General features: G+C 32.3%; 2 protein-coding genes across 2 annotated transcripts; one reads left to right on the top strand and one right to left on the bottom strand.

Annotated features, from left to right (window-relative positions):
* Window positions 1–3,451: 3,451 nt before the first annotated feature.
* Window positions 3,452–5,730, bottom strand: LOC107464678 (cytochrome P450 CYP82J17). Its single transcript, XM_016083625.3, has 3 exons — window positions 5,060–5,730; window positions 4,561–4,912; window positions 3,452–4,211 (listed from the first exon to the last, which is right to left on the bottom strand). Exons 1-3 carry the CDS (start codon window positions 5,662–5,664, stop codon window positions 3,609–3,611), a joined length of 1,560 nt encoding a protein of 519 aa, XP_015939111.1. The 5' UTR covers window positions 5,665–5,730; the 3' UTR covers window positions 3,452–3,608.
* An 835-nt stretch (window positions 5,731–6,565) lies between these two features.
* Window positions 6,566–8,802, top strand: LOC107464565 (uncharacterized). The gene is made up of 5 exons (XM_021131804.2): window positions 6,566–6,713; window positions 6,843–7,064; window positions 7,145–7,828; window positions 7,985–8,529; window positions 8,605–8,802. Exons 1-5 carry the CDS (start codon window positions 6,566–6,568, stop codon window positions 8,800–8,802), a joined length of 1,797 nt encoding a protein of 598 aa, XP_020987463.2.
* The last annotated feature ends 7,370 nt before the right edge of the window (window positions 8,803–16,172 follow it).

Below are 16,172 nucleotides of genomic sequence, written 5' to 3'. Positions count from 1 at the left end.
CTTATCCTTATCCATGGCAGTGCGGTAATACCACGATGATACTTCTTGTCTTCTAGAGAACATCATCTTCTCTCATAGAGAGAGCAATATTGCAAGTATCAGATTGAGAGTCTTTTTCTGAAACCGCATTACCTGGACAATTTTTCTTTACATGCCCAGGCTTTCCACATTTCCAGCATGTTACACTCCTTCCACGATTTCATTTTCCATAATTGTCACCTCTAGCTACAAGCGCCAAATCTGATGAAGTGCTACCCTCATTTTTCATTCTTCTTTCTTCAGCAATGAGCTTACTGGCAACTTCTTCAAAATTCAGAGTTTCCTTCCCATACATTAAAATAGGTTTGATATACTCATAGGAAGAAGGAAGAGACAATATGAGCCTCAGTGCCTTATCTTCATCATCAATTTTTACTCCAATTGCCTCTAATTCAGAGACAATACCATTGATAGCACTAAGATGGTCATAGATTTTCACATTGTGATCCATGCGTAGATTATGAAACTGCTTCTTTAATAACAACCGATTTGAGATGCCCTTTGCCTGATACAACCCTTCGAGTTTATCCCAAAGTTCCTTGGCTGTTTTCATTCCTTGCACATTTGCAAGAACATTCTTAGCCAAACACAGGCGAATAGCACTTGCAGCTCTCAAATCTAGTTCCTCCCATTCTTCATCCTTCATACCAGAGATCTTCTCCTTCAACGCCTTGTGCAAACCTGATTGTATCAATACATCCTTGACTTGTATTTGCCACAAGCCAAAATTGATTCTTCCATCAAATTTCTCTATTTCAAGCTTCACAGCACTTGAATATCCTGACATTGTTGTAACCGTATACTGGAATAGTATAACTCAACTGTAGACCGTGCACTAGGAAGGGTCCCCAGGAAAGAGAGGTGGGTCACAATGGACACACTTAAATACCAAGTCTTTCCTTAGCCAGAACCTTTTTCAAACTGCACTCTCACAGTGTTACACTGCCTTCCAGCAACAACAACAGCAACCAAAGATCAACCTCAAGTTACAGGACAAAATTCTTTTCTGATGTGGAAGTTCAGACTAGGCTGCAACCACAGAGCATACTAAGAATAAATCCCACCAAACCGAAACTCTGATACCACTTGTTGGGAATAATACACCATTCCCCCTTGAGAAAACACCTTTGACAGAGAAATAAAATAGACACAATCACAACACAAGAATTTAACGTGGAAACTCCAATTACCGGAGAAAAAACCACAGCCATTGTCAAATGACAACCAGAGAATATCACTATGTGAAAATTGTTACAACACATAGACTTCTTTCTCTCTAACACCGGCACCCCAGTACACCCTCACTATCAAAGCAAATATTTAACTACACCTCACAACACTCTCTAATCAAAAGTATAGAGGAAAAGAAAAGTCAGATACAAGCTTGAAGTGTTTCTGACTGGTGCAAAAAATATGGAGAACTTATCCTCATATTTATAGCCTAGGCCACCCACTCCATTTGCTATCCTAAGCAATGTGGGACTAATTCAACCAAATCCTAACAATTTGTTCTTATTATAAATTTTTAATGACCTCATTATAAATAAATTAAATTTAATTGGTCAAAATTTTAAATTTATTTTTTTATTTTTCTATTATTTTAACTATTATTTAACTTAATTAAATTTAATTTTTGGGTCATCGCTCTTTTTATTTTCTTAAATCCTCTTCTTATTTTTATATTTTCAACTTTCTTTTTTTATTCTTTGTCTAATAATCATCTTCTCTTCTCATCAAAAATTAAAATTTAATTTCTTCATGTTTTTTTTATATAGCTCTCTAAGACTCTATGTATCTTCCAATTTCATTATTTCTCTTTTTAAAATTTTTAATTACAAATTTTAATTCAAACAATTATATTTTAAGTATTAATCTAATATTTTATTTTCTTCATGACTTTATATATTTTATTTTATTTTTAATTTATTTATTCTTATTACTTGTTTTATATCTTTTGTTCTATTATATATATGTATGTTGCATATAAAATTTTAAAATGAATTGATTAATTTACTAATTTAGAATATATTTTTTATTTTTAGAAATAGTAATAAAAAATATTTAAATTATGACACATAAATAAATAGATGCATAAAATCTTTCATCTAACATTATATTAAAATTAAATTAATTAAAAAATATAACAAATTTAATTATTTTAAAAAGAAAGAAAAAATTATAAATTATGTTTCTATTATTTTATATAAATATACTCTTTATATACAAATTTAATTTTTCTAGTATTCATATATAATTCTAATTTTAAATTATAAATACTAGTGTATCATTAGCTGTTAATGTACTAATTGATTCAGTCTTTTATTATTAAATATGTATAANTATAAATTATATATAATGAATATTTTAAAAATAAGTATTCACTAACTTTTTAAATTTTTATATCTTTAAATAATTAATAATGTTTAACAAATTTTATTTTAATATATATATTTTTCCCCACACTTTTAAAATTTTTTGGATCCCTCACTAATTTTCCATATATTGCATGAGTCTTAGTCTAGTTTATTTATATAAAAGTTGATACCCATATTTTCTTATAACTAGAGAATGACATCTCCTCTATCTTATTCTATTGCCACATTAACTCTTTTGCCAAGTTGTAGTCTTTATAGAATTTTAAATTTATTTTTTATTAAGTATATATCCTCAGCTAATAGCCTTTATTAGCATTATTTCTTAATTAATAATGAATTTAATATCATTAGTAGGTTATTTTTCAATAAAAAACTATTATATTATTTATTTGTCATTAATTCTATTTATTAAATTATTACTCCATTCTTATATATTTTACATTATAGATAAACTAATCTATGTATTTTTTTTATAGATTTTTGAATTTTTAAAATTAAATTATAAATTATGAAGTTAATTGATATTCAACAATATTAAAATAAATTGTTACAAAAATACTTAAATTTATCAAAATAAAATAGAAAAAAAAACTCAATCTTTTTTCTTATACTTTATTAAAAAATTCTACTTAAACAAATACTTTAATGTATATCCATTATAGATTGACAGAATTATATTTTATTATACTATAGAATTTATTATGATACAATTCTTTGTTTTTAAGAGTAAAAAAATACCACTTAAGCAAATACTTCAATATATATAATAAGGTATACATTCATCAAATTAATTTTTATTATATTATTATCATTATATTATACTATAAAATTTATTATATTTGTTTAAATAAAAAGCTAAATAGATTGTTTTATAATTAACTATAAAAAATTTTCTATTACGATTTTAGTTATAAAACATTTTTTACATTAATTTTTTTGCACACTGCGAGTCGGCGGGTCTAAATCTAGTCGTTTTGAAGTCTCAAACTAAAATTTATGCTTACACAAAGAAATGCATTCATATATACCAAAAAGAAAATTAACTTGGATTACTAAAATGGTCGATTCACTCATTTGTTTAAACAAGTGTTGCAATTTTAAATTCTATTTTATATAGGCAACAATTTATTACACCCGTAAATAAAACTCAAATTTACGAAAAAATTATTTTGGCAAGTCATATACATGGCATTATTAGCGTGGGGTCAAAATGATTTGTAAGGGAGTTAACTTGGGTAAGGTTATGCCCAACCCTTCTCTCATATCAATAGCCTCACCCTTTATTGGAACTTCCAAATCAAACTTTTGAATCAAGCGAGCAAGTGTTATGAGAATCACTTGAATGGCAAATGTTGATCCAGGACAAGCTCTTCTTCCTGAACCAAATGGAAGGTATTCGAAATTCTGATCTTCATTAAGTTCTCCATTGCCATTAATAAATCTTTCCGGTGAAAATTTCTCGGGTTCTGCCCAAATGCTTGGATCTCTATGTAGCTTCCATACATTGGCAAAGACACGTGTCCCTTTTGGTACGTAATAGCCATGAATGTAACAATCTTCTCTTGCCTCATGAGGTACTAATAGAGGCCCTGCTGGATATAATCTTAGAGTTTCTTTCAAAATTGCTTGTAAATACACTAGGTTTTTTATGTCGGATGCTTTTACCATTTTGTCTTTACCCACATGAAGGTCAATTTCGTCCTTTGCACGCTTCAAAGCATGTTTGTTGTTCAATAAAAGGGATAGGATCCATGTCATTGTGCTGGACGTTGTGTCTGACCCCGCCAACATTATATTCTAAAGTTTTTGTTGCATATTGTTAGAAGAAAAGAACAAAGGAGAAAGAAGGGTAAAATATGTTCCCTTTCAATTTGTGATTTTTAAAAAAAAAAAATTTAATACTTAATTTTATTTAATTTTATTTATAATATTTTTAATTTATTTAATTTTGTTTTTAATATTTTTTATTTATGCCAAAATTATTTCTGAACATATTTTATTTTATCCCTAACATTTTAGACGAAATTAACGTTTAGAATAAATTTACCAAAAATAAAAAATATTATGGACAAAATTTTTAAAAAAATTTTTCTTGTGTACCTAACATTATTAATTTGAATTCAGATAAAAAGAAATAGATGCTTACCATAATATTTGCCTTGATGATATTGTCCCGGGTATGGCCAGAGGCAGGATCATCTTCAATAACAGAAAGCATAAAGTCAATGAAATATTGTTTCTCACTTGATGAGTAGTTCTTTTTCTTTTGATCATCAATCTTCACATCATGCTCTTCAACCCAATTTCCCACAATTGTATCCAAATCCTTTGCAATTCGTTTCATGTTCTTTAGCACTTGCCCTTGTACTGGTAACCATCCAATAATTGGAATCAAATCTGAAGGAACAAGCTCACCAGAAATGTGCATGAACTCTTTTACAAGCTTCACAATTCTATGTGATTCTTCATCGTCTGCATCTTTCAAGTAGCTAAAATACCTACCCATGTTGAAATTCATCACATCAAGAAAAATTAAATTCTAATAACAAAGCGAGTCAAATATATAAATAATCTTAAGCCTTGTATAAGTACATCTTAATCAGATCAATTAACTCATACTTAACAATAATATCTTTAATTAATACCTCTTTCCGGCAATCATCTTTATGATTATATTGAATGTGAGGCGTTCCAACCACTCACTTATGACAACCTTAACCCCTGAATCCGCACCAAGATAAGACAACAAATCATTGATCAAAGTATCAACCTCGGATTCATAAACATGCCTCAAAGATTCGATGCGGCGCGGCGATAGAAGTTCAAGCATGGCTAGCTTCCTCAACTTGGTCCAATAGGGGCCATAAGGAGCAAATCCAAACCCTGCAAAGTTGTAACCAAGGTGAATTCCATGGCTTGACTTTGGGCGCGAAGCTAAAACGACGTCGTTTGTAGTGAAACACTCTTTGATTGCCTCCTTATTGCAAATTACAAGGGCAGGGTATGCTCCTAAATGGATTTGGAATATGGGGCCATGCTTATCCGCTAAAGAAGCAAAGATTCTTGCAAGTGGTGTTTTGGCTCCTAGTAAATGGAGGTGACCAATCAAAGGTAAAGCACCTGGTAGTTCTGGTGCTTGAAGCTTCTTGGTTTCATCATCACCACTTTTGTTGATCTTCCATATGTTGTAGATAAGAAATAGAGCTAAAGCTACCAGAATTGTTATTGTAGGAAGTGAAAGGAAATCCATGGTTTCTGGTCACAATAATTATTAGAGTTTAATAAGTGAAGAGTGAAGAGTGAAGAGTGAAAAAGCATTTATTAAGTACAACTTATTCCCAAAGATAAATAGTGTTAATGAAAAGTCATTGAAGAGAGAAAACAAACATATCACTTCAAATTTGGCCGAAGACATTTTTGTCACACAAATGACGTGAACCCAATGAGAGTGATTGCTTTTGACTATTCTTGCTAATAATACATGGAAAAAAAGGTTGGAACTTTTGGAAGTATCATCCTGAAATTTTGACTTCGCTGTGCGGCTCATTAATTTAAATATGGGAATCATTTTGGTGTATTGAGTGAAAATGGAGCAACTATGTGTATACATGCAGATGGACGTGTCAGATGAAGGATCCAACACGCAGGGGGCGTGGTGTCCACAACACGTGGGGGGCGTGGAAGCTAGGTGGCATACTGTGGTCGAGCCACGTATGCAGCACGCAGGGGGCGTGCTTACGTGGCAGAACGTGGTTGGGCAGGAGTAGCATCACGTGGGGGGCGTGTTAAGTCAGCACGCATGGGGCGTGCTGACGTGTCGACGAGTGATTGGTCCACGTATGAATCACGTGGGGGGCGTGTTGATTCAGTACGCAGGGGCGTGGTGACACGTGTCAAAGCGTGATTGGTTGAGGCAGGCAGCACGTGGGGGGCGTGTTAAGTGCAGCGGTCTATATAAGGTAGAAATCGAAAGTGTTTTCCATACTGAGTGAGTTTTGAGTGTGTTGTGAGGATTCTTTGAGGCTGTTGTTGGTGTAATGGAGGGCACCGCAAATTTGGTGGTGTATCGTGACGGTGAGATAATACGTAATACTCATGAGGGAGTGAGGTTTGTGTCCTAGAATCCGTTTTCGTTTGTGGTTCCATGCACGATGACGTTAATGGAGCTGCAGAACGGCCTATGTCAAAGCATGGAGAATGATACGTTAATGAGAGTGAGCGGAATTCTGTACCGGAATCCGGTTATGGTTTTTGGTGGTCTAATACAGTTTGACACCATTCCGATCACGGATGAAGCGAGTATGCAGAATATATTTCAAATTCACCGGCAGACTTATACGAGACACCCACAGATTGAGTTGTACATTGTGTTTGAAGCTGTAGAGGCGGTAGCGGTCTAAAATGATATAGATGTAAATGATGATATAGCTGCAGTGTACGAAGGAATGAATAGTGATAGCGAAGAGGACTTCGAAGCCACTTATGAAGCCGGCGACAAAGATGAGGATGGTGATGTGGGAGTTGAGGCAGCAGCAGAGAATGTAGTGGTGCATCCGTCGAGCAGTCAACCGATGGGCGTTCCACCTTTTATGCGTGAGTTGGATCTCGACGCCATGCATGCCCCCGAATTTCCGAAATATGCTAACATAGGTACGTGTTGACTAAATAAGAAGTTTTTGTTAGTTTATACCTTGGACTGTGCAATAAATGATGATTTTGGCTTTCTATAGGAATTGCTGATCCTGAGGACGGAGAGTTCCGAATTGGAATGGAATACAGTTCTAGAAAGTCAGTCGTTGCAGCAATTAGAAGTTTCACTATATCTAGAGGAGTTGACTATGATGTGTATGAGTCTGAGCCACAGACGTTCTATGCAAAATGCAAGATGTACGGGCGTGGATGTGACTGGCTTATCCGAGCCAGCTTGATACGGAAAAAAGGTTGTTGGGAGATACACAGATACAACGGTAGGCACATGTGCACGATCAGAACGATTTCACAAGATCATTCCAAGTTGGACTCGGATACAGTTGCTGAGGCTATAAGGCCATTGGTCGAGACGGACCCGTCCATGAAGGTGAAATCTATAATTGCGGAAGTCCAGTCAAGGTTCAACTATACCATCAGTTACCGAAAGGCTTGGTTGGCAAAGCAGAAGTCCGTTGCCAAAGTTTTCGACGATTGGGAGGAATCTTACCAAGCATTGCCATGGTGGCTCTCGGTCATGGTGGAGAAGATTCCTAGTTCAGTTGTCCAAATAGAAACACGACCACTGTACAACAGAAATGAGGAGGCACAAGGTGTAAAAATACTTCATCGTGTATTTTGGAGTTTCAATCCATGCATTAGGGCTTTCAGGCATTGCAAGCCCCTGGTTCAGGTTGACGGCACACACCTATACGAAAAATACAAAGGTACACTTCTAGTCGCTGTTGCATAGGATGGGAACCAGAACATTGTGCTTATCGCCTTTGCCTTGGTGGAAGGTGAGACAGCTGATGCGTAGCACTTCTTTCTCAGGAATCTGTGAACGTATGTTGTTAAAAAAGACGGTGTGGGTATGATCTCAGACCGGCATGAGTCAATACGGGCAGCAGTTAATCGTTCCGGTGGAGACTGGCAACCTCCAAGAGCATGGTGGATGTTTTGTATAAGACACATCGGTAGTAACTTTTTAAGGGCATTCAAAGTCCCTCACTTGCAGAAGCTTGTTGTCAACATAGGGTATTCAAGAACGGTGGAGGAGTACAACATCAACTATAAGAGGTTGGAAGAGCGAGGCGAGGCATATGCTAGGTGGTGCGATGCCATCGGACTCAGACATTGGGTATTGGCATTCGATGAGGGACATCGATGGGGCCATATGACAACAAACCTTGTCGAGTACATTAACTCAGTGTTGAAGGGTGCCCGTAATCTACCTGTGTTGGCGCTGGTCCGAGCAACATATTATAGGTTAAATGAACTCTTTACACGGAAGAGTGCCGAGACTCATGAACGCAAGCGTGCTGGATTTACGTACTCTACATTTGCGCAACAGCGGATAGAAGCAAGTATGCAACAGGCTGGGAATATAGTTGTGCACCGCTTTGATAGACGAAATGAGGTGTTTGAGGTGCGTGGAATGACTACTGAAAAGGTGTTAGTTGTTGATCTTGCGTGACGGACGTGTGACTGTGGGCACTTTCAGGTTGAACGAATACCATGTCGCCATGTTATTGCTTGCTGTGCTAACCAGCGTCTCGATTGGCAGTTGTATGTGCATGATGTGTACAAGATGACGGAAGTTCGTAAGGTATATATATTTGAGTTCACACCGTTAGGAGATCCCGAGACATGGTCTGCTTATGAGGGACCCACATTGGTGGCTAATCCCGCGTTGAGGTGAACGTCTAAAGGCAGGCCCAAACTGACCCGATACTTGAATGAAATGGACTCACGTGACATGCGTGGTCCTCTGCGTCTCTGATACGTCGAACCCAACCCAGCTTTATATAGAACTTTGCATTATGACTGACTGATGGCTCACGACCAAATATCGCTATGCCCTAACTTTGAACGAACTCGCTACTACTGTCTGTCCATCCACTAACAGGCTCTCCATCAATGGGTAGGCCGAATATATGAGCGACATCCTCTAATGTCACTGTAACTTCACTGATCGGCAATACAAAGGTGTGAGTTTCAGGCCTCCACCTTTCAACCAGAGCAGCTAACATGGGGTGAAATCCTCTTATAACTCCAATTCTAGAGATGTGGTAGAAACCCGTGGTGCGTAAGTAGTTCTCCACCATCGGATTCCACGTCTGTAGCGGATCCAGTTTACGCACTAACAAATTCCTGTTAGGCTGCATCAACAAAGATATATGTTACTTTAATTAAATAATAATCCTTATAAATATTATAATAAACATTCACATTTTTATGCGATAACAATATTTAATAATATTTATCTTTTATGTATTATTTAATAATCTTTATTTATAATTTTATTTATTTAAGTTATTATAATATTTACTTACTCATATATATACGCAACATATATTTTTACATACAACTATTGTTATATTCTTAAAATATTTATAAAATACACAAAATAGTTTTCTCATTACAAAATATACATGCATAAAAAAATAAAAATATATAAAAAATAAAATAAACTTTATTCTAAATATAGTAAAAAAAGAATTTATCCACTTATATAAATAGGATGATCCAAATAGTTGATAGTATGTTCTTCAGGCGCCAAATAATTACGTACCATTTTTTTAATCCTTTAAACTAATATTATTTTTCTTTCACCGTATAAATTTAACTCACCACTATTCACTACTACTCACTATACTCTCATTACACTCTCCTTATTAATATTACCTGCAGACTAACCCACTTCATTCTTTCCTTCTCCTCACTATACTTCAGCTCAAAGACCATGGATGGAGAAGAAGAGAGTTCAACGTATGCATATATATATCAACGAGCTTCACTGGCGCTGGTTCCCAGGGTGGGGGGCTGTCCCCTGCATGCAAGCAGGCCTGCAACACGCCCCCCGCGTGGTGCAAACATCGGGACTCGGCGCAGCTTCACGGGCCTCCATGTACCACGCCCCCCGCGTGGTGAGTCACCACGCCCCCGGCGTGCTGCCACCTTGCTCTCCAGCTCACTCACCACGCCCCCGGCGTGCTTCCACCTTGCTCTCCAGCTCACTCACCACGCCCCTAACGTGCTGCCACCTGGCTCTTCCTCTTAGCCACCATGCTCCTGGCGTGCTGCCACCTGGCTATCTGCTCAGCCACCACGCTCCCGGCGTGTTGAACGTGACCTCCACCCATCCGCAATTCCCCTCCTTGGCCAATATTCGGCCAATACACCAGCATTGCCTCCATAAAGAAAATAATTTCCGTCGCTGTGCCAACAATTTTATTATTTTTTATAATAAAATAATATATTTATATATAAAAAGAATTTTTTTTAAAAGTGAAAAATCAATTGATCTTTTGAATTATTTTTTATAATAAAATAATATATTTATCAACAATGCTAGTGAACCAAGAGGGTATCAGCTAAAAACCAGTCAAATGTATCTGGGTGAATCTAAAATCTCTACGTGCATGGTGCTTATGCTAGGCATTATGATGTTTCTTTCTTTTCTTTGTAAATTGGATAGTTCTGAATCTATTTTTTGATATGTTTCAGGCATTTGGAGAGAGAAGGAGGGTGAAGAGACGTAAGCTAATTGAATCAGTTTCTGTAATTCACGTTGTAATGATACTGAACGTATCTCCTCCTAATTTGAATGTGGTAAAATATTTAATAACCAATATTTTAAATCATAAATAAATAAGTTAATATATATGGATGTTTCTTCTACTAAGTATCAGAATGTTTCTTTTTCATACTAAATTGATGTTGTTTTATATAATTTTTGAATATTTTTGTATTGCAAATGTGAATATCTTTATTTTTTTAAGAATTTTATAGTTTTTTAAGAATTCCGCTCCTTCGTTTTTTCCTTTCCACAGCTGTTGCCCTCTCTTCCATCCTCAAGATCCTCAAGTTCGAGGTGTTCGATGAAAGGACTCCTGGTGTTAGAAAAGCGATGGAAGCCATTGTTACCGCCATCACAGATTGCCGACTCGAGAAAATTGATCCGATGTCTGAGGACGTTATGATGAAGATTCTTCAGGTTCTTGTTGGGACAATGCACCACAAGACTTCCATCTTGCTCAATGATCTCGCTGTGTGCATGCTTCCGAGCACTGCGAACACGTTGGAGCTATTTATGACTGGTGCCTCTCCCCTCCTGCTCCCTCCTCCCACCATTTCCAATCTCAAACTCAGCAACGATGGCCCCGAAACGACCGCGTTTCAACAGCTCCAATGAAGGGACAAGATCAAAAATAAAATCAAATAAGGGTAATGCTAGGTAGCCAAAAAATAATTACAATATAGAAATCTAATGTAAAAATTTATATTCTCTTGATAAGCAAGTGATATATACCTCCTTATCACTTATCCTCCTTATCACCTATCATTTTGCTGCATATTTAGAGTTATTAATGTTCTTTCCAAAATCAATTTCAGTTTCTCTCAAATCAAATCTCTAACATCTTTCAATCACATTATTATCCATTAAATGTAATAATTCTCTGCAAAAATTATGAAAGTTAAATAATTAAAAAATTTTAACAACTTCTACTATACAATTTATATTTTACATATAGACTATTAAAAATAAAAATAAAATACAATTTATATTTTACAAATAGAGTATTAAAAATAAAAATAAAATATAAAATATAAACAAAAATTTAAAAATAATTTTTTAAAAATAATTATTAACTCGTCATATTAAAATCAATAAATAAGCATACATATGAATATTAAAAAAATATTAAAATAATTAAAATCACGACCTACTAGTTCACACATGAGATAATTTGAAGAATAAAGATAATTTGAAGAATACAATAAGACGTATAGTTTAAAATTTGATAATATTAATTATAAAAATTTATTAACTATAGACATTAAAGGTATGAAATTATGAATATTATGAGTATAAATTATGGATGTTATTAATATGAAATTATAGAAGTTATGTAGATAAATTTATGGATGTTAAATTTTGGTTACCAAACTTTTTCCGTAATTTTAAGTGCTAATTTCGTTTTATTATGTATGTTAACATGGATGTTAACTTCATGTAATTATGGTTGTTATTCATATAAACTAATTAATTGCGTAAAGTATAAACTTTACACAAATATTATGTATATAACTAAAAAAATTAGTGAACAAAATCAAAAGATTTAAATATCAATTACCAAAAGAAAGTTTAAATATTAAAAAAAACATCTTATTTTAGCTATCAACATCATAAAACTATTTTAAAAAATTAAAGGTGTACATTTTAAACATATATAAAAATTGAAGGTATACATTTGAAACATATATAAAATGGTATATAAAACATTCTTCTAAAATAATTATTGGTTTTCCAGTTTTTAGTCTCTATAAAAATTAAGTTTTTACTAATAAGAGATCCAAAGATATAATTAAGGATACTATAAATAAAAATTTGAAAAAAAGATGTAAAAATAAATCAAAGGTGAAAGTATATCATTCACATGTTACGAAAACAATTTTAAATGCTTCTATCTTCATAAAATTATTTTTAAAATTAAAATATATAACAAAAATAATAAAAAATTTTATTTTTTTAGACATAAATAGCAAACAAATAATGATCAAGAATGTTACGCATATAATTAAAGTGCTAAAAAATACATAAAAAATAATTCAGGCTATTACCATACCTCATCAAAGCACCTTCTACCATAGGTACTGTATTAAGGTCGAAATCAATTGTCATACAAATTACAATGATAAAAATAAATTCATGTAAAATTTTTTGGTTGATACACTATTGTGCTTGTAATGGTGCTATTCTTGTGATTTTTGAATGAATATGATTGAATTAACATAAAGTATATATTAGGATAGGTTTCATGTTTCATATCTCCAATAATTGATAATAAATACCATAACGGACAAAGAATCAATTGTAATTATTTAATGTAATTGATATTATAACCATTGTTCTTAAATATAATTATTAATCTTTATTGTATTTTTATATATAAAAATAAAATTATAAAAAGAAATATTAAGTATTGATTACAATAATGCCTAATAAAAACGGATATGATTTTATAATTAATATCATTAATAAGTAGATTTGATAAGAACAGTGATAAGTAAAATGATAAGAGAGTGAGATAAAAAATAAAACTGATATTAAATGATATAAATGAAGTGAATTACGAAAAGTTTTAGAAAAATTTTGGTTACCAAACTTTTTTCATCAAATAAATAAAAGAAAAAGAGAGAAATTCTAGAGTTTGTTTTTGTTTGTTCCTTGTGCGGGAGAATAGTGATCTGAGAAGTGAGAAATATAGTGTGGATAATGGAGTTATAATAGGGTGCGTTAATTTGAGTATAGAGATTGAAGGGTGAGGTCATGAGGGGCGGGGATTAATTTAAAATTTTTTAAATTTGGAATTTAAAAATTTAAAATTAATTATTAATAATTATAATTAATTGAGTTGTTTACTTTTTGACTGATTAGGTACTTGATTCTTTATATTTTTCTTATATTTATATATACAAAGATTTTTTTAAAAAAAAAATCAATTGATCTTTTGAATTATTTTTTTTATTATTTTTTGATAATTCACACATATGCAACACAAAGTATGAGAACTCAAAATATACAATCCACTATAAAAAGAGAACAAAAGAAATAACAAAACAAAAAAACAAATAACACAAAATACCTCAAAACAATACCTATACTAACTCATAGATCATTAAATCATGTATCAAAAATCATCTTTTTATATCTTTTTATTTGTTTTAGACTTAATATTTGTACTTATATGCAGATCAATTACTCCTATATTATCGATTTTGACACAACCATTTTATTTATTTTATAATTTCTTCTTTTAATTTTTCTATTACTAACACTCCATTATTAAAAATAATATTATTTTTATATCTCTATGTGTATCATATTACAAAGAAAAAAAAAATACCGTTCACACTTCCTTTATATCTTTTCTTATTTCCAAACCTTAGAGCATTTTTTGGTAATTCTAGGCCAAATCTAATTCACACTTCATTCCACCAAGATTGATCCCTACACCTTTCATATACAATCACATGAGAAAAATAAGTGATGTACAGTTTTCAATATATTTTATCAACTTTTGAATGACAGAAATTTTTTAGTGTTTTATCAATATTTTTTTAATTGATTCATTTGTTTAATCAATTCTTGAATGACAGAAATTATTTTTAATATAGACAACATTTATGTATTATGTAGTTATACTTCATCAGTGTGTTATGCCACAATATAAAACTACAGCTGACTCAACATACAAGTTATGTGTTGCTTTAACTTGAACCAACTTTTGTAGAAAAGAGGGACATGTGGCAAGCCCTCATCTAGGAGTGGAGCTAGATGAAATATTAAAAGGAGTTAATAATATTTACATAATAAAATAAAATTAAAATAAAATTTTAAAAAGACTAAATTAAAATTTACATATAATTTACGTATAAAAAATTAAAATTAGGGGACCATTGCCCCTCTTTCCCACTATGTGGCTCCCCATCAACACACAAGTAGCATGTTGCCTATGGTGGAAGCAGCTTTTTCAGCAAAGCAGGACGCATGTCGAGCCAACCTTAACATGGAGGCCGCGTGCTGCAACAGGTGGTGCAGAGATTCCTTTTCTTTTCCAAAGAATCTGCACAACTTTTTAGTCTTTGCATGCAGGGGATATGGTTGCTCTGAAAAGAAACGATACAACAGAAGTTGGCTTTAAAAGCTTCCCACCTGAGTTTCCCTCCTCACTCATTGAATCATATTGTGAAGAGAGTTGAGAATGTTTAAAATTCAGAGTTTAGAGAATGAAGAGAATTTTCAGTGTTTTATTGAAAGTATTTAGTGAGATTTATATATAAAAAATTATAAACACATTTAGTAAAAATGGTACATAATTGTACGTCAGCAGCATAATATATTATCAATTATTTGAGCCAACATAATTACGTAAGTTTATTATTTTTGCTAATTTAAAGCTTATTATTTGATTAATATCTTAAATGTAATTATTTTGGTTAATATTATTATTAGCAACATCAGTATAGTTAATTATTTGATTTTTTTTAGATTCTCTATGATGATAATATTGTTATTATTTTTTCAATTTTTTGTTATTGATTTTTATTTTCTATTATTATTTTATTAATTAATAATAAATATATTTTTGGATATGCTATAATTTTTTTATTTTCTGTTATAATATAATATTTTATATTTTTTAATATTAAAATTAATAAATAATATACATATAAATTTTTTTGGAATTTTCTGTATTAATTTTTTTATTTTCTGTTATAATATTATTATGTTATTTTAAATTTTAATTATTAAAATTAATAAATAATATAAATATTAATAAAAAATTTTAATTTTCTGTCACCCCCATAGTCATCTTCGTTCTCGTCACCGGCTTCGTACATAACTTCGAACTATTCTTTGCTAATTGCTATCACTATTCATTCGTTTGTACACTTCAATTCTGTCATCTTGCACGTCTCGATTATGTTGAATCTCATCCACAACTATATATTCAAACTCAATATACAACTTAATCTTTGGGTGTTGCACCTGAGTTTGCTACTGAATATGAAACATATACTTGTTTCGTCAATGATCGGCATAAATCTCAAACTGTATTAGGCCACTAAATACGACAAAGAAAAAAAAATACCATTCACACTTCCTTTATATCTTTTCTTATTTCCAAACCTTAAAGCATTTTTTGGTAATTCTAGGCCAAATCTAATTCACACTTCATTCCACCAAGATTGATCCCTACACCTTTCATATACAATCACATGAGAAAAATAAGTGATGTACAGTTTTCAATATGTTTTATCAACTTTTGAATGACAGAAATTTCTTGGTGTTTTATCAATATTTTTTTAATTGATTCATTTGTTTAATCAATTCTTGAATGACAGAAATTATTTTTAATGTAGACAATATTTATGTATTATGTAGTTATACTTCATCAGTGTGTTATGCCACAATATAAAACTACAGCATTGTCTTACTCAACATACAAGTTATGTGTTGCTTTAACTTGAAGCAACTTTTGTAGAAAAGAGGGACATGTG

The sequence above is a fragment of the Arachis duranensis genome, chromosome 9 (assembly GCF_000817695.3).
Source record: "Arachis duranensis cultivar V14167 chromosome 9, aradu.V14167.gnm2.J7QH, whole genome shotgun sequence".
Lineage (NCBI taxonomy): Eukaryota > Viridiplantae > Streptophyta > Magnoliopsida > Fabales > Fabaceae > Arachis > Arachis duranensis.
Note: the sequence above shows the minus strand (reverse complement) of the source record. Positions and strands in the feature narration are given on the sequence as shown.

Excerpts from the sequence above, each read along its gene's own strand:
- LOC107464678 (XM_016083625.3), bottom strand. The coding sequence starts at position 5,664 with ATGGATTTCCTTTCACTTCCTACAATAACAATTCTGGTAGCTTTAGCT. Across the intron at positions 4,913-5,059 it reads AAGATGATTGCCGGAAAGAG|GTATTTTAGCTACTTGAAAG; the intron begins GTATTAATTAAA and ends CAACATGGGTAG. Across the intron at positions 4,212-4,560 it reads TCATCAAGGCAAATATTATG|AATATAATGTTGGCGGGGTC; the intron begins GTAAGCATCTAT and ends CAAAAACTTTAG.
- LOC107464565 (XM_021131804.2), top strand. The coding sequence starts at position 6,566 with ATGACGTTAATGGAGCTGCAGAACGGCCTATGTCAAAGCATGGAGAAT. Across the intron at positions 6,714-6,842 it reads TCCGATCACGGATGAAGCGA|CTGCAGTGTACGAAGGAATG; the intron begins GTATGCAGAATA and ends ATGATGATATAG. Across the intron at positions 7,065-7,144 it reads TCCGAAATATGCTAACATAG|GAATTGCTGATCCTGAGGAC; the intron begins GTACGTGTTGAC and ends GGCTTTCTATAG.